Source organism: Ornithorhynchus anatinus, chromosome 7 (genome assembly GCF_004115215.2).
Source record: "Ornithorhynchus anatinus isolate Pmale09 chromosome 7, mOrnAna1.pri.v4, whole genome shotgun sequence".
Taxonomy (NCBI): Eukaryota; Metazoa; Chordata; class Mammalia; order Monotremata; family Ornithorhynchidae; genus Ornithorhynchus; species Ornithorhynchus anatinus.
The window spans coordinates 3313682-3340491 of record NC_041734.1 but is presented as its reverse complement, the minus strand read 5'-3'; the positions used below and the strand labels follow the sequence as shown (position 1 = coordinate 3340491).

Sequence of the window (26810 nt, the reverse complement as noted above, 5' to 3'; positions counted from 1 at the left end):
AATGGGGATTAAGAAGGTGAGCCCCATGTGGGACCATGAACTGTGTTCAACCTGATTATCTTGTATCTACCCCAGTACATAGTATGGTGCCTGGCATCTAGTAAGCATTTAACAAATACTTTAACAAAAGAAGTATGATGAGCTTACACTCAGATACTCAATCTATTGAGCGTACCCGTGACTCCATGTAAATGGCTCTGAATGAAATATATTAATTTCAAACTACATGATAAGCTTCATTTTTGGTATCATTTGGCAGAAATTAAAATTTTCATCAATCATTTTAAAGAAATGTAATGTGGGTGTGCAAAGCACCATGCATACTATACTTAATATACTTAATATATAATATGTACTTAATATACTATTTTATAGTTCTTTGGTTACAGATATTATTTTCCACTGTAGGGTTATAGCTTCTGTGTTTGTAGGCTAACATCACTTTCAGTAGGTTTTTTGTTTTATTGTGTTTTGATTTTTAGTGAAGTGGTCAATTCTCAGGAGTTATTACATTATATTACATATATGTAATTTCTGTTTTAACAGAACCCAAGGGAACAAGAAGAGACTTTAGAAGTTATGATAAGCCCTGGCAGGTAAATGCAAAGAAGCCTAAAAAGTCAAAGAGTGACCTTGCCGTATCTAACATTTCTCCACCTTCACCGGAATCAAAATCATGTAAGGAAGTTTTATTGCATTATTAATCCATCTATCATTCCCAACAGTTCACAAGTAAAATAAAATTGTCATTTGATGCCAAACCTTTCCATTGATTTCCCTGGCTCCAAATCTTAGTGGATTTCAACTTGAATTTCAGGCTGGATAGAAAGCTTTTAAGCATTTACCTTCAAGGGAAGGTAGACTTTAATTTAGAAATATTTTCATTTGAATGCTGCCTTCTTTTATGAGTAAGTTGGCTACTTTTGAGGATGGAAGTGCATCAAGGAAAGCTTGAAGTTACCTACCAACATTGAGTAGTGGTGGAAGAAGGTGGATATTGAGATTGGAAGCTATAGGCCATATATAAAGTGGCCCAGAAAGAATGAATGAAGTTATCTCTAGGAAGCATCATTTCTTTTAAAAATTGCCCAAGGCTCTAAGGACAGCCAAAACCAGCAGTTTAATTTCTTTGTCCAGGTGAGACATGCCAATGGCCAGGATTTCAGTGTAGAGTGTCTTAGGATCTACCTATCCTGAAGTTAAAAAAACAGAAAAAACCAAAACAACAAATAGAGAAGTTGTTTGTTGTTCTCTGATCTCCCTCCTTGTCCCTTGTGGCAACAAATGAGGAAATCACACACTTGGCAGTGGTATATAACAGGTTTCAGGAGTTGCCTGGGGAGCTGTCCAAAGACTGGAGACAGCCCAATCTACTGGCCACATTTTTTTAAAGAGAAAAATGTTCATCTGTAAGTTTTCAACCCATTTAACTTTTGAACCTTGGAAAACAACAGAACAAATAAAAATCCAACTTGCAGAGACCCAGGATTCCATTTAGTCATTTGATTAATTTAGTTTGGTAATAAAATGAATGGAGCTAACTATTTAATTTGCAGATTTCAGCAAGCTGGAGTAGATACCTAACATCTAATGGCTCCTGCTCCATGTGTGCAAGTGAGGCTGAAAAGACCAATGTGCCTCTGACAGTCTGTTTCAAACTGTGTGTTCATAAGATAGGTAGCCCTCTGCTGTGCTACTGCATTTACTTTTTGCCTTACTAGGCCCTGTTTTTGTTATTCCTCAACCAATTGCCTGTGGAAAAAAGTGCCATATTTCTTTCCTCTAGGAAAACAAATGTTCCAGGAGTATTGATTTATCTGCCATTTCACTAGCATCTTACTATCTTTAGCAGATGTTGAAAACTTGTCCTCAAGCCCTTTGCTTTCATTTCTTCTGGGAAAACTTTTCTTTTCCCCATCCCCTAGTGCTCTTTTCAGTCTATTCAGTCTCTCATAGGTTATCATTTTTAATTAGTTCAGTTGACTCTTGAAGTCCCCCATACCCTTTAGTGTAGCAGATTTTTCTTTGTCCCTAGAATGCGTGCAACCTTTGACAATAAGTGACTGCCAAATTCTCTTTCTTTTTCTCTCATTTGTGAAGGATAGTTGGCTGGAGATATTTTAGGCAGGCTGTGTTTCATAAATCATCTGTTATAAAAAGCTGAAACCTGTCTCCAATGTAGGAAATGAGACAAATTTCCTCTTCACCAAAATACCAATTTGTGGGGAGGGAGAGGGGAGCAGTGTTACCGATCTTGGTCACCATGCCTTTCCCTCCCCTCGCAGTTTTCCCCGGTTTTCTCTCCATCCCACCCTATTGAACTGGCTGCTTCCATCCCTTTGAAGTAACAAAGAAGGAAATTGACCATCTCAGCACAGTTTCAACAGCCAGTAAGGTTGAAAGCTTTCCCAGAGAATGCCTGTGTTTTACTGGGGTGATGGGGCTTTTGCTACTTGAGTTATGTTACTTGTTAGCCAGGTAACTGTAGGAAAGTTTTACACCAGTCAAGATTCAGCACAGTAGTGGTGCCAAAAAAAAAAAGGCAGAACTCATGAAAATGGCTACTTCCATGATATTAATAATAATAATTATTATTATTATTGTGGTATTTGTTAAGCACTTATGTATCAAGCACTGTTCTAAGCACAGAGGTAGATACAAGTTAATCAGGCTGGACACAGTCCCTGTCCCTTACAGCGTTTACAGTCTGTTACAGCCAGAACAGGCATTGAATACCCATTTCACAGATGAGGCAACTAAGGCACAGAGATGTCAATTGACTTACCCAAGGTCACCCAGCAGGCACGTGGCAGAGCTCAGATTAGAGTCTGGGTCCTCCGACTCCCACGCCCTTGCCACTGAGCCACGCTGCTTCTATTAATACTTCAGTAGTGCCTTCCAAATAACATGGGAGTTGGTCCTCTCAGTAGCTGCTATAAAGGGGTGATGCTAGACCTGAGCCCCCTAACTGACCTTCCCATCTAGCATGGGAGTCTCATGACCTTTGGTGGGTCGGGAATTTGAACAAGAATGATTTTCATCATTCAGCTATTGTTTGTAATAACACCAAAAAAAAAAATAAAAAACCCAAAGTGTAGAACTGTAACGTTAACCAGGATTGGCTTGCATTCATTGAAAATCTACTGAGGCTATTTTGGTCTTAACCTCAGGAAATTAGTCCAGAGAAATATTTGGGAGTATGCATTAGCTAGCACTTGGAGGATTTGATAATTAACCCACATCTCCCCAGTTGTTTGATTTATGCCTTGGTAGTCAGCTAATCGCTTAAGTAGGCATGTTGGCTTGTTTAAGTAGTTAGGGTTCTAATTATGGCATTACTCATATGCAGAATACAGTCTTAGTGGCTGAGTTACTCACCAGATTTATTTACGTTTGAACAAAATTGTACAAGACGTAGCTCCCTCGCAGCTGAACAGTCACTGCCTCCTTTACTGAAACTGGTCAGAAGCCCATTTTAGGTGGACAATAGCAGATTTTTCTCTCCTCCTTGGTTTTGGAGGGTACATCTCTGCACCCTCTGGAGCTGGAAGGAAAGACTTGGTGTGAATACTCAGAGATTAAGGAAATCTCTGTGTAAGTCTGGTGATGAGGGTCCTTATTCCCTTTCCTGTATTGTACTTACTACAGTGCTTGGCACACAGTAAATGTTGAAATACCACTGACTGATTGATTCCCCAGTCATGAACCTTTCTCTAGGATGGATGATTAATTATATACGGATGTTTGTTAATCCTTACCTCAAACATATTCAGACTTGGGATCATTCATTCTTCTTAGTACTGTGTCCCTCCTCCCGTCAGTTAGGAAAGTTGGTGCATTAACATACAGATAAGGCCCAGATTGAATGGGGGTTAGCAGAGAGCAGTTATCCTGAAGAGAGGTGAAGTGTGGCCTAGAAGTTGGGAACTCCAAATGTGAACACACCTCCCTTTTTCTTCCCAATTCCATTTGGTACTCCTTACACCCCTTCTCAGTTTAATACCTGTTACCGTTGACATACTATTCCCAATTTACCTTTGCTTAATGTTTCAGAAAGGGCAGAAACCTCTCAACAGGCACTCTTGTCTCCTTCTCCCCCTTTTTCTGTCTCTCTCTCCATGTTCAATGTTTCTAGCATATTGTTCACTGGAAGAAAGTATTTTTCTGAGAAACAAGAAAATGACAAAGGATTTTTGATAGAGCAGTTTTCTAAATTTTTCACCATTCTCCCAGAAACAAGTTTTGGGTTTTAAAATAGGTTAGTGATGAAATTAGAAAGTTATTTTGAAAGTTGAGTGATGAAGCTGGTTGGATTGCCTGCAGGATTATACTATTTTAATCGATCCCTCTTTCAAGGAGCTCAAAAAACTTAAATGTTAGTCCTTTTTCTAATATTAATGCAGTCCCGGTAAACAGGGAATAGGCTTTCTATTTTTGCTTTACATCTAAAAAAACAGGGTTTCAGGGAAGTTAAATATTTTGCTTGATGTCAGCAAGTTAGAAGCAAACTATTGACTTGCTGTTTTGTGATTTATTCTTTTGACTATATAACCTTCTATTGAAGCATATGGGATGCCTCTTCACAGCTATTCCAACTCCCTGATTAGTGCAAGATTAGAGATTAAAGCCCGGTGATAGAGAGATTAGGAAACCTATGATCTGAAGTAATCAGGCAAGCCTTGTCCAAGTGGGTTTCCAAAATGTTGATAATTTAGATAAATTGTAGATTACTCTTCATGCTCTTCAATTCCAACAGTGAGCTTCTGAAACGCTCCCCCCACAAGCCTATTTACTACAAAGTAAATTCAAGTTAAAAAGGATTATGTTCCCAGTTCAACCTTGATCTGGGAACATAATCCCTTTTAACTTGAATTTACTTTGTGCTTCATTGCTTTTTGGATAGGGTTTGTAGCCTATCACCTACCTCACGTGTGTGTATGGCTAAGTATGATTTTTCTCCTGGAAAACAGTGAGAGGCAGAATCTGTGTTTCTCTTTCTTTTACTAGAGTTTTGGGATTTTTTTTTTTTTTTTACTGTTTTTTGCTGTAGGAGTCGGTACTTGTTTGTGGTCTGGTAATGCAAAAAAAAATGCAATTTCACAAGCTTGTTGGAATATCTGAGTTTCTTTTATGTTGTGAACTCTGTGTCATTAATAACTTTTTGTTCAGGTAACGGTTCATTAAGAGTTCTTTTTTGTGACTTTTCCTCTCTGTGGCCTGACCTATAACCATTCCAAAGGACAACATTTTTATTGGGAGCAGTAAGCCCGGAAAAATCACAATATTTGGAAAAAAAATTGTTTACCATTGTGAGCTGGGACATTATGATTCATTTCATAAGGGTCAGTTAAAATCTAAATGTAATTTCTTTAAACATAGTGCCAAGGTCGATAGACCATCCTAAATGGGACTGGCGGACCAAACCAGAAAGCCATGATTTTGATGAATTAAACCATATCCTCCAAGAGAGTAAGAAGCTGGGGAAAGCCCTTGAAAACCTCTCTCGCAGTAAGTCATTCGTTTTTCTTATAATGAGACTTTCGAACTTCTATCATTGATCGCAGAAATCAATGTTGGCACCAAACTTCATTTCCACCTTCCATCTTACAAATTCTCAATATATTCCATCTGCCATGAGCCTATTGGGAAAAAGGTACCGATTTGGTGGTCAACTCTAAATGCTGGAGAGGTTTTAAACTGTAAAGTATTCTAACTGGCTCAACCAAAACCATTATGTCTTACTGACTGAGCGTGTTGAGCTTTCTGCAGCTGGCCATTGCAATTTTTGTCTAACTATGTATGTGGTGTGTGTTATTGTCTGCAAAAGAGTGAAGGCTTCTCAAAAGTAGCAGTCTTGTCTTTATTTTCTGTAATTCCTCATGGCACCCAGCACCTGGGCACATGATCCTCCCTGTCCACCCCCCTTTTCCTCCCAAAGTGATCTCTTCTTTCGTTGGGACTCCTTGTGTTACCCACCTAAAAGGCAAGTACAAACTAGGAGGAGGTATAACAAGAGAAGCAGCGTGGCTTAGTGGAAAAAGTCCAGGCTTGGGAGTCAGAGGTCGGGGGCTCTAATCCTAACTCTACCACTTGTTGGCTCTGTGGCTTTGGGCAAGTCACTTAACTTCTCTGAGCCTCAATTACCTCATCTGTAAAATGGGCATCAAGACTGTGAACCCCAGGTGGGACAACCTGATAACCTTGTATCTGTCCCAGAACAGTGCTTGGCACATAGTAAGCACTTAACAAATGTCATTATTATTATTATTATTATTATTATTATTAAGTGCCAAAATTTAACCTATTTTCTGGTATAAAAAGTAAGCATTTTTTCCTCTTTGGATATCATCAATTGATGTCCCTCCCTCCTTATTGAAGTAATAGGCTATTGGTAAAGTCTGGAAGGCTCCACGGTAACAGCTGATTGCTTTTCCCCCTCCATACTGCTGTCTCCCAGTCATCATTTCTCTGCCTTGGGCCTGCTCTCCACATGCTGGCAGATTACACAGCCCTGACCAGGGTGGGGTTGACAGGAATTGATAAACTCCTTGTGGGCAGGGCATAGGTCTACCAACTCTATTGAAGTGAACTCTCCCGAGCGTTTAGTACAGTGCTCCACAAAGTGCTCAGTGATCAAAGATTTTAGTTCGAACACTTACGTTGCTCTGGCTACTAATCAAGTGCAGTTTCGTCTTTCTTTGTACCCGTTTTTCCCCCGACCCCCGAGTGCTCTCTTGTCCATTAATAGAGACCAGAATGGTGTTTCTCAGCATTTCAGTTAATAATAATAATAATAATAATAATAATGATAGTTATGGTATTTGTTAAGCTCTTACTACATGCCAAGCACTGTTCTAAATGCTGGGGTGGATACAAGGTAAGCAGGTTGTTCCATGTGGGGTTCAGTCTTAATCCCCATTTTACAGATGAGGTAACTGAGGCACAGAGAAGTTAAGTGACTTGCCCAAAGTCATGCAGCAGACAAGTGAAGGAGCTGAGATTAGAACCCATGATCTCTGACTCCCAAGCCCGGGCTTGTTCCACTAAGCCACGCTGCTTCTCTAATGAACAGACCAGAACACCAAAGGAAGGGTAGCAATTTGGCCTAGTTATAAGGGTATGGGCTGGGAGTCAGAGGACCTGAGTCCTGGTCCCAGCTCTGCCACTTGACTAGTGGATAACGTTGGGCAAGTCACTAAGCAAATACCATTTAAAAAAGAAAAGAAGTTAAGTGGTTACTATGTACCAGTCATTGTACTAAGCGCTGGGAGATTCAGGCAAATCAGGTTAGACACTGTCCATGTCCCACAAGGGGCTCACAATCTTGTCTCCATTTTACAGATGAGGTAACTGAGGCACAGAAAAGTGAATTGACTTGGCCAAGGTCACACAGCAGACAAGTGGTGAAGCTGGGATTAGAACCCAGGTCCTTCTGACTCCCAGTCCTGTTGCTCTGTCAATTAGGCCACACTGTTTCTCATTCCTGTTTCCTCATCTGTAAAATGGGGATTTAATACCTGTTCTTCCTGCCACTTAGACTGCGGGCTCCATATGGGACAGGGACTGTGGCCGACCTGATTATCTTATCTCTTCTAATGTGCTTGTCACGAAGTAAGAGCTTAACAAATACTATCACTGTTATTATTATTAATAACAATAAGAGATATCTGTTTACATATTTAGACCCATCCTCAATACTTATGAATATATGCTTATTTCTTTGTACACTCTATATACTTTGTAAAAATTTGATGACAGTGTTCCCTCCACCCTCCCACTTCAAGGATAAAAACTCCTTGAAGGTAGGGAAAGGCTCTTCTTTTTCTATTCATTCGGTAGTATTTATTGAGTGCTTACTATGTGCAGAGCACTGTACTAAGTGCTTGGAATGTACAATTCAGCAACAGATAGAGACAATCTCTGCCCAATAACAGGCCCACATTCTAAATGGGGGGAGACAGCAAAACAGAGCAACAAAACATCATCATCAAGATAAATAGAATCATGTAGATATAGACCTCATTAACAAAATAAATAGGGTAATAAATAATACATACAAATATGCACAGTGCTGAGGGGAGGGGAAGGGGCAAGAGCAGAGGGTGGCGGGGAGGGGGAGCAGAGGGAAAGGAGGGGCTCAGTCTGGAAAGGCCTCATGGAGGAGGTGAGCTCTCAGTAGGGCTCTGAAGAGGGGAAGAGGATTAGTTTGGTGGATGTGAGGAGGTAGGGCATTCCAGGACAGCGGTAGGATGTGAGCCAGGGTGCTTGCACCCAGAAGGTGCTCCAAAAATGCTATTACTACTGCTTTTTAAGATCTGTGAATCACAGGCCTCAGATTTCCATCAGAATTGGGGGGGAACTTGCTGAGAAATGGCCTGTTTTATTAATTTGGGAGTGGAAGCAAATAAGCTGGTCTTGGAAAGCTGTGATGAGGAAACCAGACTGTCTGTGTAAGTCTTTAAATACAGCACTGCCAAAGAGTGGTTCAGGCGTTGTTTCAGAAGGTGGGAGTGATAGTTGCAGCCTGTCAAGGCGGGCAATTGGGGTTTTCCTTTTCCAGTAATAAGAAGTTTTTTTCCACCAGGTGTGTCATGCATTAAGTAAAATAAAGGGACAATGATAATAAAAATTAGAGCATTTAAGTGCTTACTATGTGCCAGGCACTGGACTAAGTGCTGGGGTAGATACATTCATTCATTTGATTGCATTCATTTAGCGCTTTACTGGATGAAAAGCACTGTACTATGCACTTGGAAAAGATACAAGTTCATCAAGTCAGACAAAGTCCATGCCCCACATGGGGCTCAGTCTTAATCCCCATTTTACAGGTGAGATAATTGAGGTCCAGAGCTGCGAAGCAACTTGCCCAAAGTCACAGCAGACAAGGGGCAGAGTTTAGGATTAGAACCCACGTCCTTCTGACTCCCAGGCCTGTGCTCTATCCACTAGTCCATGCTGCTTCCCTAACATTCAAATCGCTACCCCAACCTGGAATAATTCCAGGAGTGATAGTTCTTTTGATGTATGACAGTCCAAGCATCAAAAATCTTTATGGAGAGATTTTCCTCTGCTCTTTTCACTTTGTACTTTCAAATCGTCTCATACACATTTGAGTTGCGTGTTTGTGATTTACTTGAGTTTGACATTTAGTGATAGACTAAGTCAGACCTCTAAGGAAAGATGAAATTATCTCTGCACTGCAGCTGCTATATGATATTGCCTTTTGATAAACAGACTTCAGTTTGTTTAGAGTGGGATATGAATTGAGCCATAAAAGAATGGGATAAATGTTACTTATTCTATTTTTGAGTAGGTTTTGCATGTCAATGTCACTCTCATAACCTCAGATGTAATCAAATATTCCTTGAGTTAATTTTAATTTTTAATCACCTGTGTCATTCCATCTAATGTTTTTCCCTGACCTCTGGGTAAGCTTTATTGATTGCTGTTCATGGCAACTTTTTCTCCTTACATGCCGTCTTTTGAAATAATTAGCAGATATACTTTTTTTTAATGATTTCATTCATTCTTTTAAAAAGGGACATCATTACCATCAAGCTTAAATTCCGATAAGGGACATAATAACTACTATTATTATTGTGGTATTTAAGCGCTTACTGTGTGCCAGGAACTGTACTAAACGCTGGGGTGGATACAAGGAAATTGAGTTGGACACAGTTCCTGTCCCACATGGGGCTCTCAGGCTTAATCCCCATTTTGCCAATGAGGTAACTGAGGCACAGAGAAGTTGAGTGATTTCACCGTGGCCACACAGCAAACAAGTGATGGAGCCGGGATTAGAACCTATGACCTTCTGACTCCCAGGCTCGTGCTCTATCCACTACATCATGCTGCTTCCCCTGTGGATGAATGTACCCTAGGTCACCTTTTCTACATATTAGGCGTCTCTCCATGAGAGACAAAGCAAAATGTATTGACTTTCTACATCAACTCGTTCTGTTGTAGCAACTACAGAAGGTAGTGAGCCGGAGCTTTTTTCCTAAGAACTTGGGTTTAAATTAGAAACTTTTAGAAACTCTTTTAACTGCTCTACAGACTTGTCACTCATGGTCAAGCGTAGTTTAGTTGCTGGGAGAGTCATGGCTCAGGAACCAAGAGGGTCTCATATCACAGTTGTGAACCCAAGAATGGATCCTGTTGCGCAGGAATTTCTGCACTCCAAATTTCCACCCCTTAGGTCCTTCTCCCTTTGTCTCCCTCTGTGTTAGAATAGTACTGAACTGGCACATTGCCCCGTTTACTCAGTCCTGCCAAAACCCGGTGTTTTGGCTAGATTGTCGTTAATGTTTAGGGAATGTTTGGCCCACAGAGTAAGCCTAGTTCTTCCTTCTCCTCACGGTATTGTACTCAAACGATTTGCGCTAACGCATGCAGTGTCGGGTGTGACCCGTACACATTTTTCTCATCATGGGGTGATGCAAGAATTCAAACCCCACATTGCAGTAGATGCTGTGAGGACCTGGTGCATCACATCTGACACCTCTTGCTGGTGCCCTGCACAGTATCTTGTGATGGATGTTCTGCCAGCCATAATTGTGGGAAAACCGACTGTCGCCATCTCCTGGCTTTGTGGAAAGATACTGCCAGAATTATGCATTTCTGTTTCCTTTAAATGAAGTTAAATCCTCACCGCAGGTGGACGAGTCATTTCCCCAACAACTTTCTTTTTGAAACAAATTCCCAATGGGAAAAAAACCACTTTAATTCCAGCTTCCAACTATAGGAAAGCAAACCTCCAGGATAAGAACATTTAAGAAACTGAAGATTTGTGTTTATTTGGGGTTTTTTTTGACTATACGCTGCTATTCCTAGCTTCCTAGCTTTCGTCTCCTGGACCAACATTATCAGGGAATTTTAAGTACCCCTCATCCCTATTCCCAAATATATTGTTGGGCTTCAACTCAGAAGTTGACAGTCCTGATATTTTGAGGGAAGAAAAACATTGATGGTGCCTTTCTGGAAAATTAGATAGGTTCCAAGTTCCCCTGGTTATTCTGAAGTATATTTGAGGAATGATCATGCCTAAAAGAACTGGGTTGAATGTTAAGATGATATATATTATAGTTTGAGCATCTCTGAGAGCCTCTGGCATTTTATTAAATTTTCTAAAAAATAAATTTGCCCCCACCCCAAATCACATAAAATAAATTGTGTAAGATGGCTAGGACAACCAAATAGAAAAACATATCAGGATGGAGCCAGAACACCAGGTTTCTATTTCCAGTTTTGCTGTTATCAGTGTGTGATTTGGGTTTAATTCTGATTCATTTTCATAATTTATTGGTATAATTTATAAGGATATTTGGAGGATAAAATAATTACCTTTTTCTGGCTTACGGGCTTATTTTTCACACACATTTGATTAAGCTCAGATCACACTAAATTGACGACAAACACACACACAAACACACTCATATAAGTTCTGATTTTAGCCAGAAGAAATGACTGATTTAAGTGGAGTGAGACCGTTTGGTACATTTCCATCATACATTTTATCATCCATCCAGTAAGAAATGTTACAGACTGCACGGAGCTAAATCACATTTTTTCGTTTTACTCTGTACCTTAAACAAAAAAAAACCCAACCCTGTTCTTTTGAGCTTGTTATTTCAATGTCAACCTTTTTTTTAGCATGACAGCACTTTCTAAAAGACTGATAGTTCCATGAAGTGTATTTCACTTACCATGTATCATAGTTATATTTTTTTACAGAAGAGTAGTGCAGTGTTGTCAAGACTTTCAGAGCAAATGATGAGATGCTTTACTTTTAGAAGGAACCATGCTTTAAAAAAAGGAAATTGGGATGAAACCCATTTTATTGGTATGGAGAAGCTCAATAAATTTGTCTTCAGGGAGATGTACTGCCTAGGAAAACAGTCTCCACAACTTGCGGGGTCTTGCAAGAATGCATTATTTGTGCTCCAAGTTATTTCTGGGAGATTCTCCTGAAGCTAGGGTGGCCACTTTTATTGCTCTGGTCAGGTAGCATAGCTCCCATGGATTGCTGTTTGGCAGAAAGAGGGACTTATTTCCAAAGGGAAATAAGAGAACTGTTTGAAGAACAGACGTGTATGGTACATAACATAATAATTAATCTGTCCTGATCCAGGAGCTTAGTATATTTGTTGCTTTTTCTTCCGTGGGGATTGCACCAAATATTTGTTCACTTAGTCAATTCAGGGGAAGAAACCAAACTTTTCGATCATCAGATCAGAAACTTTAATATAAAAAAAAAGTTTGCAGCAGAAGCTACTTCATATTTTTACATCCCTGAGATATTTTTCAAATTATAATACTGTATTCAGGAGTATATCTGAGTCTGACCTAATTAGCTAGTTCTATCCCAGTGCTTAGAACAGGGCTCAGTGCTTAGAACAGCACTCTGCACATAAGTGCTTAACAAATACCATTGCTATTATTATTATTTGACACATAGTAAGCATTTAATAAATACCATAAAAAGCAGCAATATGATTTTTTGAGCACCTACTCTGTGAGGAGTAGGCTTGGGAGAATATAGTAGATGAAGAGGATGCAATCCCTGCCTACAAAGAGCTTGAGTGCTAAGGGGTAGCTAGATTTAAGTGGGTTAATTGGGGATTTAAAAAATACAAGACTAGTAACTGTGTTCATTATTCACTTAGTGTGTTCAGATAACTGTATTAAGCACTTGGAAAAATGACACAGATGTGAAGATTTGGCCCTCACCTTCAGGGAGAGAGGACTGGCAACAGATAGATAAGGAGAAACGAAACAAGACATGAAAACAATATAAAGACATAGGCAGAAATAGAAAGTCCAGACAAATATCATCAGGGTACTGGTGCTAGAGGAGCGATTTTAGGCTCCGCATAGCACAGAGTTCACAGATGCAACTGCTTCCATGGTGACTTGTTCAACTGCAGCCAGGATGATCTTCCCAAAGTTTAATGTAGGTGCCGTGCTGTATCCGCTTTTCTCTTTCTTAGTGAGGCATGTTCAGTCAGTCATTCGAATGGTATTTATTGAAGGCCTACTCTGTGCAGAGCACTGTACTAAGTGCTTGGAAGAGTACATATAACAGAGTCGGTTCCCTGCACACAACAAGCTCACAGTCTAGACAGGGAGACATACATGAATATAAATAAATGACACATATGTGCGTAAGTGTTGTGGGCCTGAGGGAGGGAAAAAAGGGGGCAAATCCAAGCACAAGGTCAGTGCCGGAGGGAGTGGGAGAAGAGGAAATGAGAAGTTAGTAGAGGAAACTCCAGCAGTTGCCCACCCACCTCCACATCAAAAATAAACTCCTGTCCACTGGCTTTAGAGCAATCAATCACCTTGCCCTCTCTTACCTCACCTCACTTCTCTCCTACTACAACTCAGCCCGTACACTTCACTCCTCTAATGCCAACCTGCTCATTGTGCCTTGATCTTGTCTGTCTTGTCACTGACACTCTCGCCCACATCTGCTTCTGGTCCTCAAATCCGACAGACACTTAAGTCTCCCCTACTTCAAAGCCTTATTGAAGGTACATCTCCAGTAGGCCTTCCTCGACTAAACCCCCCTTTCCTCTTCTCCCACTCCCTTCTGTATCGCACTGACTTGTTCCCTTTGTTCATCCTCCCTCCCAGCACCACAGCACTTAGGTACATATCTGTAATTTCTATTAATGTCTGTCTCGCCCCCATTTTAGACTGTAAATTTGTTGTGAGCAGGGAATGTGTCTGTTGTACTTTCACAAGTGTTTAGTGCAGTGCAGTTTAGTCGTAAAGGTTCAATAAAGGTTCAATAAATACGAATGAGTGGGAATGCCTCTTGGAGGAGATATGCGTGGGGGGCAGGGTCTCACATGATTGCCCCGGCCATCTGGTGGAGACACAGGTTTGGGTTTGTTGTGTAGCAGCATAGATTCTCACAGCCCAGCTTGCCCAGGGCATGTAGGAAGCAAGAAACCCTGGAAGCCCCAGTGAGAGGGTGGTGGTTTCCAGTGGACTGGCTCAGCTGTCTGGTGGAGAGAGAGAAGCATCAGTGAGCCCTTTGGGAAGTATTGGTTGATTTAGAAGCCCATAACTGAAGTGTGCTAAGATTTTTGGAGAAGGATTAGAGAAAAAAGGGAACTTAGAAATAGCCACTATCATTGTGGTCAGGGATTGTCTATATTTACTGCTGTACTGTACTTTCCCAAGTGCTTAGTACAGTGTTCTGCACAGAGTAAGCACCCAATAAATATGACTGAATGAAAGAGAACAAGGAAAGCTATGATAAAGACTAAAAGAAGGATTCAGATGTAGGAAAAGTGGAGTCCATTTGGATGGACAGTATTTCTCCATAGGGGCATTTCATTCAGTCATATTTATTGAGCTCTTACTGTGTGCAGAGCACTGTACTCAGTGCTTGGGAGACTATAATATAACAATAAACAGACATTTTCCCTGCCCACAACGAGCTTACAGTCTAGAGGTCAGGTGTTCAATGACGGGGGGACGGGACATTTTCCTAACCTCCAGCAGTGGCTAAGGGGGTGTCCGCTGAAGGGTGGGTTTTCTGAGGGCGGCAGGGCCCCAGTTTGCCTTTCAGCTTTGGACACTCCGAGATGGGGCTATTTGTGGTCAGAGTTTGCTAGAGGGCTGGAGGAGGAAGAAAGAGAGGAAGAAGAGAGAGGGGGATGCAGGTGCAGGACAGGAGGAGCTGGATTTACATTGCAGAGCGATTTAGGTGAAAATAAGAAATTATTTTCCAACTGCAAAAGATCCTTGAATGCATCACCAAAATACATTGTCAAATCTTTGGTGTTAGATTTTTTTTTTTTAAGAAAAATGTGGGTAGAACTCATTTGAGATCATCTGAATGCAGACCTGAGTAAAAGAGGGGATAAACTAAAGAGCCCATTAAAATGCCTTGCACTCCTATAAATCCCTGAGAACATTTGAAAGATCACCTTTTCACCAATGTATTAATCCTCCAAGAATAGAAAATTCAACTTAAATAAAGCAGGTATTACTTGGGTTGATGGGGATCACATTTAAGAAAATAAAGCATGCCTGTGTAACAAGTGAGAAAGGTGACTAATTTAGTTTTCCTATTTTAAGAAAAATATCTACAGTAGACAAGATTTTGTTTTCGTGATTTCATTTACATTAGGATCAAAACTTCGCTGCATTCATATGAAAGCTTAATTTGTTTTTAATGCATCAAAAAAATGAAAGGATGTGCTACATTACTTCTAAGTGTATTATTAAAATGAAATATGTGCAGGTTTTGAAAATGACAATTTTGTGTTTTTCCATACTGACAAAATGTTTGAGACAGTTTCTTAAATTGTTTTTCAATTTCTTTTTGTTCTAGGCATTGCTATTTCAGATGAACTTGATAAGGTAAGGGAAACAGAGCTACTAATAATCATAGACCATGTTCCTAATACCTTAGCAAATTATAATGGCTTCTAGGGCCTTCTAATTATATTTTATCATTACATTCCTTTTGACAAGATGTTTTCAAATTTTTTTTGTCAAGTCAAATGTTTGTGTAAAGATGTATTTCAGGAATTAGTCTGAGGTAAAATTCAGTGTCCTCAGGGGCCTTTGAGTTAGAATCCCTTATTTTTAAATTAGACAAGGTCAGAAAGCAAGTAATGTGAACAATAGTAGCATGTCCAAACAGCTGTCATCTAGTTAGCTAGATGAACCTTAGCCTAGGTTCCGTAGCCAAGAGGATGGGAAAAAACGGTTTAAGGGCACAGTACAAATAATGGTATTTTTGAAGTGCTTACTTTGTATGTAGCACTTGTCTAGGCACTGAAATCGATTCAGGTAATCAGGATTGGATGCAGTCCCAGTTACCCTTGGGTCCACAGTCCAAGTAGGAGGAAGAACAGGGATCCAATCCCCATTGTATAGATGAGGAAACTGAGGCAAAGAGGAGCCAGGTGACTTGCCCACAGTCCCACAATAGGCATTTGGCAGAGCCGGGATTAAAACTCAGGTGCTCTTACTCCCAATCCTGTACCCCTCCGACTATGCCACGCTACTTCTTGAAATCAAACGTCACAAGATAGCCCAACAACACAGAGCTGGGAGACATGATGAATCAATTAAAGGTATTTATTGAGTGCTTACTGTGGGCAGAGCACTGTGCACATTAAGTGCTTGAGAGAATATACTATAACAGAGTTGGTAGGCACATTCCCTGTCCACAGTGAGCTAACAGTCTACAGGGGGAGAAAGACAATTTTAAAAAGTTATGGCTATGTATGTAAGTGCTATGGGGCTGAGAGATTAGAAGGATCAAAAGAGAGACCTGCTTGGGGAAGAGCATGTAGAAAAGTAGAAATTTTGAGATCACAACACCAAGACTCATAATGGAAACCGAGCCAGTGACTAAAGGTAGCAAATACTACAGCATAGCAAGGTTATACTTTTACATAGCCGGTGATCACCAGATTCCTGTCATAAATCTAGCCATGAATTGTCATCTTTTTTTTTTATGGTACTGAAGTGCTTATTATGTGTCAAGTACTGTTCTAAGCGCTGGGGTAGATAGACGTTTATTAGGTGGAGATACCAGTCCCTGTCCTACATAGGGCCCACAGTCCAAGTAGGAGGGAATAGGCTTTAATCTTTCGTCCACTTTATTTCTCCTTTGCTCCAGCAATGCGCTTGTCTGCATAGGACTGACTGGATGGCTACAGCCTTGCTGTACTGTCCAGACTTTCCACTCATGCCCATATTCAATCGGGGCTATTTATTGAGCACTTCCTGGGTGCAGAGCACTGAACTAGAGAAGACCACGCAGAGAAGCAGCGTGGCTCAGTGGAACGAGCACGGGCTTTGGAGTCAGGGCTCGTGAGTTCGAATCCCAGCTCTGCCACTTGTCGGCTGTGTGACTGTGGGCGAGTCACTTAACTTCTCTGTGCCTCAGTTCCCTCATCTGTAAAATGGGGATTAAGACTGTGAGCCCCACGTGGGACAACCTGATTCCCCTATGTCTACCCCAGCGCTTAGAACAGTGCTTGGCACATAGTAAGCGCTTAACAAATACCAACATTATTAGTGCCTGGGAGAGGAGAACAGAGTCGAGACATGATCCCTGCCCTTGAGAATCTTATAATATTCTAGCCGGGCCCTTTCTTCTGTCTAATAAATCACTACATTAGAGCATTCATTCATTCAGTAGTATTTATTGAGCACTTACTATGTGCAGAGCACTGTACTAAGCGCTTGGAATGTACAAATCGGCAACAGATAGAGACAGTCGCTGCCCATTGACGGGCTTATCTGGATCCTGAAAAGAATTCAGTAGTTATGGTGTTTATTAAGCACTAGGTGCTAAGTACTGAAATAGATACAAGAAGCGGCAGCTTGACCGAGTGGATAGAGCAAGGGCCTGGGAGTCGGGAGGACCTGGGTTCTAATCCTAGCTCTGCCACTTATCTGCTGGGTAACTTTGGGCAAGTCACTTCACTTCTCTGTTCCTCAGTTTCTTCATCTTAAGGGGATTAAGACTGTGAGCCCATTGTGAGGCAAGTACTGTGTCCAATCCAATTAGCTTGTAGCTACCCCAGCTCTTAGTACAGTGCCTGGCACATAGTAAAGGCTCGATAAATACCACAATTAAGATTAGATTGGAAACATTCTCTGTCCCGTATGGGGCTCATGGCCTGAAAGGGAGACCAAGGATTTTACCTGTGGGCAGGGAATACATCTAATACATTGTACTCTCCCAACCGCTTAGCGCATGCTCTGCACACAGGGCTCAATAAATGCCACTGATTGATTTTAGGGATGTGGGGACAAACTCAGAGAGTTTCAGAAACACGCCTAAGGTCACACAGCAGGCCAGTGACATAGCTGGAATTAGAACCCAGGTCTCCTGTCCTCCAGGCATGAACTCTTTCCAGCAAGGCCTTATGGGCAGGGCAGGGATGGTGTCTGCCAGTTTTCTTGTATCGTCCTCTCCCAAGCACGTAACACAGTGCTCTGCACACAATTAGGTCTCGATAAATTCCAGTGATTGATTTTTATAGATGAAATCACAGATCCAGAGAAGTTAAGAAACTTGCCCAAGGTCACAGAGCAGACAAGTGGTGGAGCTTGAATTGGATTGAATTCAATTGAATTGAATTGAGTCTCAGGCATGGGTCTGAGTCAGGTGGTCATGAGTTCTAATCCCAGCTCTGCCACTTGTCTGCTCTGTGACCTTGGGCAAGTCACTTCACTTCGCTGGGCTTCAGTTTTCTCATCTGTAAAATGGGGATTAAGACTGTGAGCTCTATATGGAACAGGGACTGTGTCTAACCCGATTATCTTGTATGTACCCCAGCGCTTAGAACAATGCCTGGCACATAGTAAGCGCTTAATTACCATAATTATTATGTGCTCATTCCAGTTAGGCTCCATGGGCAGGGCAGAGATTCTTTCATTCAGTGGTATTTCTTGAGTGCTTACTGTGTGTAGAGCACTCTGTTAAGCACTTGGGAAGTACAATTCAGTAACAAATAGAGACAGTCCCTGCCCACAATGGGCTCACAGTCTATCAGTTCTCTTGTAGTCTCTCAACTGCCAGCAACAGTGAGTGCTCAGTAAGTACCACTGATGGACTGATAAAAGTTATAGCAGATCTGGGCCTCACTCCTCCCATCAGACCCAGCCCCCGGCCCGTCCACTCAGATCCCACCCTTTGGGCAAGAGCCTCTAGGCTTTAAACCTGGGCCCCCCATCCTGCTGTCCATGTCATTTCCCACTCATCTGAATCCGTTTTGTAGGACACAGCAGTGAGACTTTGGGAGGTTTTCAAAGGTTCTCTGTAGCTCCACTTACTCCTAACTTGTAAAAGTAGGATCTTCCTAGCAATAGGCTCTGAAGGTAGGGCACTCATAAGCAGGAATGGGTGGGTGGGATGGGGACAAGGATAGTGGGGTTGGGCTGAAACTAATTTCTGCCCCAGCCTACAGTTGATGCCCAACCAGAAATCTACACACGGGACAACGAAACCCCTTTATTTTCCAAGCGACTGATCTTTTAAGCTCAGGGCTGTGAAAAAGCCAAATGAATATTGCTTTACTTTATGGGTTGCCGGTTGGGGCCTTTAAAAAAAAAATCAGTGTAATGCTTAGAAATTGCCAGCTGGGCAAGTGCTATAATAGTCCCCATGCCTTTGTGAATCCCAAGTGAGCCTTGAATGTTGAGCTAATTTCTCCGCTCACTTTGCAATAATGGGAGTATCAGTAATAATTACGAGATCCATGTTAGGGTGAGGGAGAGAGAAAAGCACACTTTCTTGAAAGAGAATAAGAGAGTCTTCTCCTGCACCAAACTTTCATTCATTCAATCAATCATATTTAGTGTTTACTGTATGCAAAACACTATACTAAGTGCTTTGGAGAGTAAATATAACAACAAATAGACACATTCCAGCCCACAATGAGCGTATAGTCTAGACCGGGAGGCAGACATTAATATAAATAAATGACAGATATCTACATATGTGCTGTGGGGATGGGAGTGAGGTGAATGAAAGAGCAAATAAGAGCAGCGCAGAAGGGAGTGGGAGAAGAGGAGAGGCTTAGACAGAGAAGGCTTCTTGGAGGAGATGTGGCTTAAATAAGGCTTTGAACAGGTCAAAACTTCATTGACCTAATTTATTTTTGTTTTCTCAAGCTTTCAAACAGTCAGAAGAAGAGAGAAGCATTGTTTCTTAGTGGAAAGAGCATGGGCTTGGGAGTCAGAGATAGTGGATTCTCATCCCGGCTCCACCATTTGTCAGCTGTGTGACTTTGGGCAAGTCACTTAACTTCTCTGGGCCTCAATCACCTCATCTGTAAAATGGGGTTAAAACTGTGAGCCCTATGTGGGACAACCTGATGACCTTTTATCTACCCCAGCGCTTAGAACAGTGTTTGGCACATAGTAAGCACTTAACAAATACCACCATTGTCATCATAATATGACTGTTAAATGAGAAGATAGATTATTGAACTGAGAATACTGCATTATCTGATTAAGACTTTGGGCCCAACTTCCAAAAGCTTAAATAAGTTCAGATGAAGTGTCTCATTCGCAGCCTTGCCAAAACTCTTTTTTGTTTTGTTTTGTTTCATCGTCTTGATTTAATTTTAGAATGCTATTTCCAGACTCGGAGCCAAATGAATATAACTGAGTGGTTATATTTACAGATTCCAAAGGATAATTAGGATTCATCATGATCATCTCTAAGACCTTAATTAAATGCTTGTCAATCCCTGGACTAAAATACATCCTATTCCAATCCAGGTGTCTTTAGGTTATAAACCATAAATTGTTGTGGGCTAAAATCACAGGTAGATGGGGAGGGGATACAGAAGGTTCAGAGTGAAGATTGGAGTCCCCACGAGGAGTGTGGCATTAATGCTTCACCTTCCTCATGGAGCTAATGGGAAGGTTCAGTGAGTTGCATAACAGTCCCAGCTTTGCTGCTTTCTCCATGACAACAAAGAAAGGTTTTTGGCAGGGAACCTAGCCTCACTTCAACAAAATACGCCATATTGAACAAGATACTTTGGTGCAACATAGAATGCGGGGAGTTGATACGGCTGTGCTTTTCCCTACTTCCCGCCTTGTTCTTTCCCTGACATATTTTGTTTGTTTAATCAGTATACAGACCAAGAAAGAGTTCATTTGAAACCTTTTTGTAATCGGAATAAACATTAAACAATCATCCCGTCTTCATTTCTCTGTGGTGTCCTTCTTTCAAGAAAAGTAAATAGGCAACACTTTCGCAGCAGATACAGGAACCCATTTATTAAGATAATAATAATAATAATTTTGGTATTTGTTAAGCGCTTACTATGTGCCGAACACTGTTCTAAGCGCTGGGGTAGATACAGGGTAATCAGGTTGTCCCACGTGAGGCTCACAATCTTAATCCCCATTTTACAGATGAGGTAACTGAGGTACAGAGAAGTTAAGTGACTTGCCCACAGTCACACAGCTGACAAGTGGCAGAGCAGGGATTCGAACCCATGACCTCTGACCCCCAAGCCCGGGCTCTTTCCACTGAGCCACGCTGGCTCTATATTCAGGAATTGGTAGTTTTCTGAATTCGGCAGGTATAGTCCTAATTTCAATTTAGTCCCTTTTGGATTGTTAGATGATTAAGAATAAATATCACTATCCAGTTATTTCACAACTGTAATTATATGTGTGACTTCAGAGTGAGCATTGCTTGTCTTTGTTATCTGCAGTGTACTTGGAAATATGATGCTGTGAGAAAGGAGTGCAGATTACTAAATTTGTAGCAGCGTTCTGTGCTTGGAATTTAGTTTAAAAATGTCAGTGTCCACTGCCACAAAGATGGACATACAAAAACCTAAATGCGTTACATATATTTTGCCTCTGGCAAATGTCATCAAGTGTTACAGAAATCATAAAAATAACATTTATAAATTATAGATTATTATATCAGTATTAACATGTATTTCTCAGAAATAGGTTCTGAGTTTCCAAAGAGCACATTAAATAGTTATAATATTGAGTAAGTATAGCATCAGTGTAAAAATTGGCTTGCATCAGTTAACTAATAAGAGCAAAGTAAGAACTTCAATTCCATCTGTAATTTTGGGTTTTTAGCTTCACCTTCATAGTGTATACTTCCTTGTCTCCAGAACCATAAATATACCATAATTGGGCTGTCTTTCTCTTGCCCCACTAGATTGTAAATTCCCTGAGGATAGGGATCGTCTCTACTAACTCTGTTTTGCTCTCCCAAGGGTTTAGTACGATGCTCTACACCTAGTAGACACTCAGAAAATGCTATTGATTGATTACTGGTCAAATGTCGTTTGGCTGTTGGCCAGATGCACGTCCCTTCGACTACCACCATGAACTCATCATGGACTGAAATTACAGTTACCTTTTTAAGGAATTAGACCAGTGGAAGGAGGCATTGGAATTAGCACAATGGCTATGAGAAGTATTTCAAATGTATGAGGCTGAGAGAGATCCATTGTGATTGTCATAAGCAGTACTCTTCTCTTTTATCCATGAATAAGAATCAGTAATTCAGGATGACTTGTTCTTTTTCCCCCCTCTTAAGGACACAATGGCTTTTAACTCATCTCTTCTGAGACCCCGTGTGATTGGGGAATGGGTCGGCCGGGAGGAAAATGATGCCGATCCCCTGGCCTCTGAGATGTTGCAGCCCCCGATTCCCAGAAATAAAAATGAACAGTGGGAAAGTGAAGAGAGCAGCCCCAGTCCTGGAGGAAGGTGAGGCTTGGCTTCTCCAGTATGTAGAATGTTGTTTTGGCTGAAAAAAATAAAGTTAGGAAGCCATTTAAGTTCTGGCATCGTGTACTAAGCATCCCAAAATAGTTGTGTTAATCTCCATTTGGCATATATTTTCATTGCCTTTATTGTCGTCCCTCATTTTTAAATTGTATTTGTTAAGCGATTCCTATGGGCCAGGCACTATACTAAGTGCTAGGTAGATACCTAGCGTGGCTCGGTGGAAAGAGCTTGGGCTTCGGAGTCAGAGGTCATGGGTTCGACTCCTGGCTCTGCCACTTGTCAGCTGTGTGACTGTGGGCGAGTCACTTAACTTCTCTGTGCCTCAGTTACCTCATCTGTAAAATGGGGATTAACTGTGAGGCTCACGTGGGACAACCTGATGACCCTGTATCTCCCCCAGCGCTTAGAACAGTGCTCGGCACATAGCGCTTAACAAATACCAACATTATTATTATTATTACAAGTTGACACAGTCCCTGCCTCACACGGGGCTCACAGTCTTAATCCCCATTTTACAGATGAGGTAACTGTGGCACAGAGAAGTGAAGTGATCTGCCCAAGGTCACACAGTAAACAAGTGACAGAGCCAGGTTTAAAACCCAGGTCCTTCTCACTCCCAGGCCTGAGCTCTATCTGCTAGGCCACATTGCTTCCCTGCTCTGTCGGTCATTCAGGAATGATCCTGATTGTATCCCTGCAGAGGGGCCAGGAGGAAACATCCTTATGAGGAACCATCCCTACCTTGTGTTACCCAGTCTGTACAGCCCCCACGTCAGCACGTTAGGACTTTGATGTAGCAAAGATCCAACAGCTGTATATGAGTTGAGATTCTTGTATCCATCCCCTGCCCAGAGTTTGTGTTTTTTACAATTTTTAGGCAACACATAATGTACGGGCTAGTGACAGTACGTACGCATGCACAAAATTCACTCTAGACGATTCTTTCTAAAACATTTCCCATCGTCACCCCACACAGATATTAGCTCGGGAACCTGATGCTCTTCCTTTATTGCCCCCCTACGGTGGAGTACTTCAGGAGGCCGCAGTTCCCCAACACCTTTGCTGCTCCTCCTGCTCCTCCGCAAGTTTATACTGGGCTGGAGAATGACTCCTAGCCTCTCTGCAGCTGGAATGACACATGACCTGGCTCATCTGTACCTAGATAATGTTCAAAGATGATGGAGAGGGCCAGGGCTCGCTGAACCGAAGACCACCTTTGAGCAGCAGTTTTTGCCACTCGTGAAGCTGCCTAAAGGTCATTTCCCAATAGGATTTTTGCCAGCTCTGAAGCAGGGAAGCTTAAGCTCCTTCTGGCACTTGCCCAGGCTGCCAAAACTATTCTCTTCATCCAGGCGAAAAGCTTTCTTGCTGAGTCAAGGGGAGAGTAAGTGAGGAGGTGTGAGGGAGATATTCACTGCTCGGTTGGGGGTTGGAGGCGCTATTGTGAACACAGGGCCTAGGGGACATTACAGAATGTAGGCAAACATAGTATATTATGTGTAGGATTGGCCAAATGATGCAATATTTGAATGGTATTTATTGAGTGCTTACTACTGAGTGAAGCTCTTGAGAGAGAACAATACGATAGAGTTAGTAGACAAGATCCCTGCCCTCAGGGATCTTACGGTCTAGAGGGGGAGACCGACATTAAAATAAATTCTAGAGAGGGAAAGGAGCAAAATATAAGGATATGTGCGCAGGAGCTGTGGGGCTGGGGTGAGTATCCATGTGTAAGGGGAGCAGACCCAGTAGTGCATAGATGATGTCGAAGAGAGGGAGAATAAGGTGGGGAAATGAGAGGTTAGTTAGAGAAGGATTCTTGGAGGGGATAGGATTTTAGGAGGGCTTTTAAGATGGGGAGATCGGTCGGATATGAAGGGGAAAGGAGTTTCAGGCAGGAGAGCGGGGTTGATGAAGAGAGAGACAATATTGAGGTACAGTAAATAGGTTGGCATTAGGAGTGAAGTGCATGAACTGGGTGTTAGTAGGAGATGATCAAACTTAGGTAGGAAGGGGACAGCTGATTGAGTGCCTAAAAGCCAAAGATATGGAGCTTCTGGTTTGATGATGATGGTATTTGTTAAGCGCTTACTATGTGCCAAGCACTCTTCCAAGCACTGGAGTAGATACAAGGTCATCAGATTGTCCCACTTGGGGCTCACAGTCTTAAGCCCCATTTTACAGATGAGGTAACCGAGGCACAGAGAAGTTGTGACTTGCCCAAAGTCATATAACTGACAAGGATTCCTGGATTAGAACCCATAACCTCTGACTCCCAAGCACATGCTCTTTCCACTAAGCCACACAGCTTCTTGTTTGATGTGGATTATGATGGATGGGCGACCGATTGAAGGGCTTTGATGAATGGGGAGACATGAATTAGAAACTGTGTGGCATAGTGGGTGGTGGTGGTGTCTAAAGTGATGGGAAAGTCTCTGGGAGGAGAGGGTTTGGGTCAAAAGATGTTAACTTGGGTGTTAAGTTTGAGATGTCATCAGGGTGTCCAGGTAGAGATGTCCTGAAGGCAGGAGGAAATGCGAGACTGCAGAGAAAGAGAGAGGTCGGGCCGGGGAGCTAGATTCAAACGTTATAAATGTAGAGATGGAAGTTGAAGCCATGGGAGCATATGTTTTCCAAGGGAGTGGATGTAGATGGGGCATAGAAGAGGATCAAGAACTGAGTCCTGAGGGACTCTCCCTCCACACCCAACACACATTTAGAAGTTGGGAGGCAGAGGAGTAGCTGGTGAAAGACAGAGATTGAGCACCCAGAGAGATAGGAGGAGAACCAGGAGAGGACAGTGTCAGTGAAATAGAGATTGAGTGGTGTTTTTAGGAGAAGGGGGTGGTTCATGGTGTCAGAGGCAGCTGAGAGGTCTAGAGATGGAATGGAGTCTAATGGATTTGGCATGAAGGAGGTCATTGGTGACCCTTGAGAGGACAGTTTTCGTGTTGTGGAGGGGATGGGAGCCAGTTCTAGGCAGAGGAGCTCTGGTCAGATTGGAACTGGACTGGATACTAGCCCAGACCCAGCTTTTGGCTTCACTGAGTTCAGAAAATGGTACACGTTTTCCTTGATATCAACGTTTTCCTTGATATCAGTGGTTTCCCCCTTTCCCTCTGCTCCTCCACCTCTCCCTTCCCATCCCCACAGCACTGTACTCGTCCGCTCAACTGTATATATTTCCATTACCCTATTTATTTTGTTAATGAATTGTACATTGCCTTGATTCTATTTGGTTGCCGTTGTTTTTACGAGATGTTCTTCCCCTTGACTCTATTTATTGCCATTGTTCTCGTCTGTCCGTCTCCCCCGATTAGACTGTAAGCCCGTCAAACGGCAGGGACTGTCTCTATCTGTTGCCGACTTGTTCATTCCAAGTGCTTAGTACAGTGCTCTGCACATAGTAAGTGCTCAATAAATACTATTGAATGAATGAATGGTTACATGAACTTACGTTATGTGTCTCCCCAGCTTAAAAATGGAACCGAAGAGTAAAGGATTAAAACATCAGCAACAGCAACATAAGAAACTTCTGGCTGCAATGCTGTCTCAAGATTCCTTTGATTCGGTCCACAGTCCTACTCCATCCGTAACAGAAGATGATATTGACAATGAGGATGATGCAATGGAATTGCTGGGTAATTTTAAAACTTAATAATTAACTTTTTTCTTTTTATCCCCTGGTTGTAAAAGTGGAGTCATTGATGGTTTTTAGCTAAATCTGTTCCTTAGTGAAAACATATAGAACATGCGTGTATATCACTCTTAAAATAGGGTGTTCTAAGAAGCCAGTCTAAATTCAAAATAATGCTCCGCCCCTTTTCCATGTAATGCCAGAACTACTTATCAGACTGTTCTATCCTGGATATGTGCACAATCTCTGATTTTTCTTTTTTCTTTCTGATTCTTTTTTTTTTTTTTTTTGGCAAACATTGCCCTACCTGATGGAAATAAGAAAATTTAAATGGGTGCAGAGTATATTCTGATCCATAATTTCTGATTGACTCGATCATATTTCATCGCATGTTTCCTAGAGGTTGTATTAGGACAACAATTTTCATTTCACCACATCAAAATATTATCTTTTCATTTTGAAGAATAGTTACTGATAAGCATTTGACTGTAGGAAGGCAAAAAGCAGCCACCAACTCCCAAGTCACTAGAGGATACAGATGAGAGATTTTGTCTGTTCAGTAAGAAACCACTCTTTGAGGCAAGTGGGAAAAATCCATTTGCATGTATTTTAATGCAGAAGGATTAAAAAAATCACAGGATTACATTTCTGAAATCCAAATACAATGAACTAAAATTCAGTGTATTTATATTTCAGAGATGTAATCTTTTTGTGATTTTTTTTTTTAAACCTTCTTTTATCAAGTATCATCTAAAATCAGAAGAAGGGAACTGTTGACTTTGGCCCACAAATCTGTAATTACTTTGTTTTAAAGGGATGTTTAATTGCTCTGTGTAGTAAGGCACAATTTTCACATAACTAGTAATACTTTTAACCAGAAAGAACATGATTAATATAATAGCTTCTA

General features: G+C 41.5%; 1 protein-coding gene across 5 annotated transcripts in view; it reads left to right on the top strand.

The window, feature by feature from the left end:
* C7H8orf34 (chromosome 7 C8orf34 homolog) overlaps positions 1-26810 on the top strand; it is a 217370-nt gene that overhangs the window by 51235 nt on the left and 139325 nt on the right. For all 5 annotated transcript variants that reach the window (XR_005660181.1, XR_005660180.1, XR_005660179.1 and 2 more), the window contains exons 3-7: positions 547-678; positions 5380-5508; positions 15350-15378; positions 22073-22245; positions 25741-25907. Coding sequence is in view for 1 of the 5 variants with exons in the window: in XM_039912501.1 (XP_039768435.1) it covers positions 547-678; positions 5380-5508; positions 15350-15378; positions 22073-22245; positions 25741-25907 (630 nt within the window). In the remaining 4 variants the exon portion in view is untranslated. The remainder of the gene's footprint in view (positions 1-546; positions 679-5379; positions 5509-15349; positions 15379-22072; positions 22246-25740; positions 25908-26810) is intronic.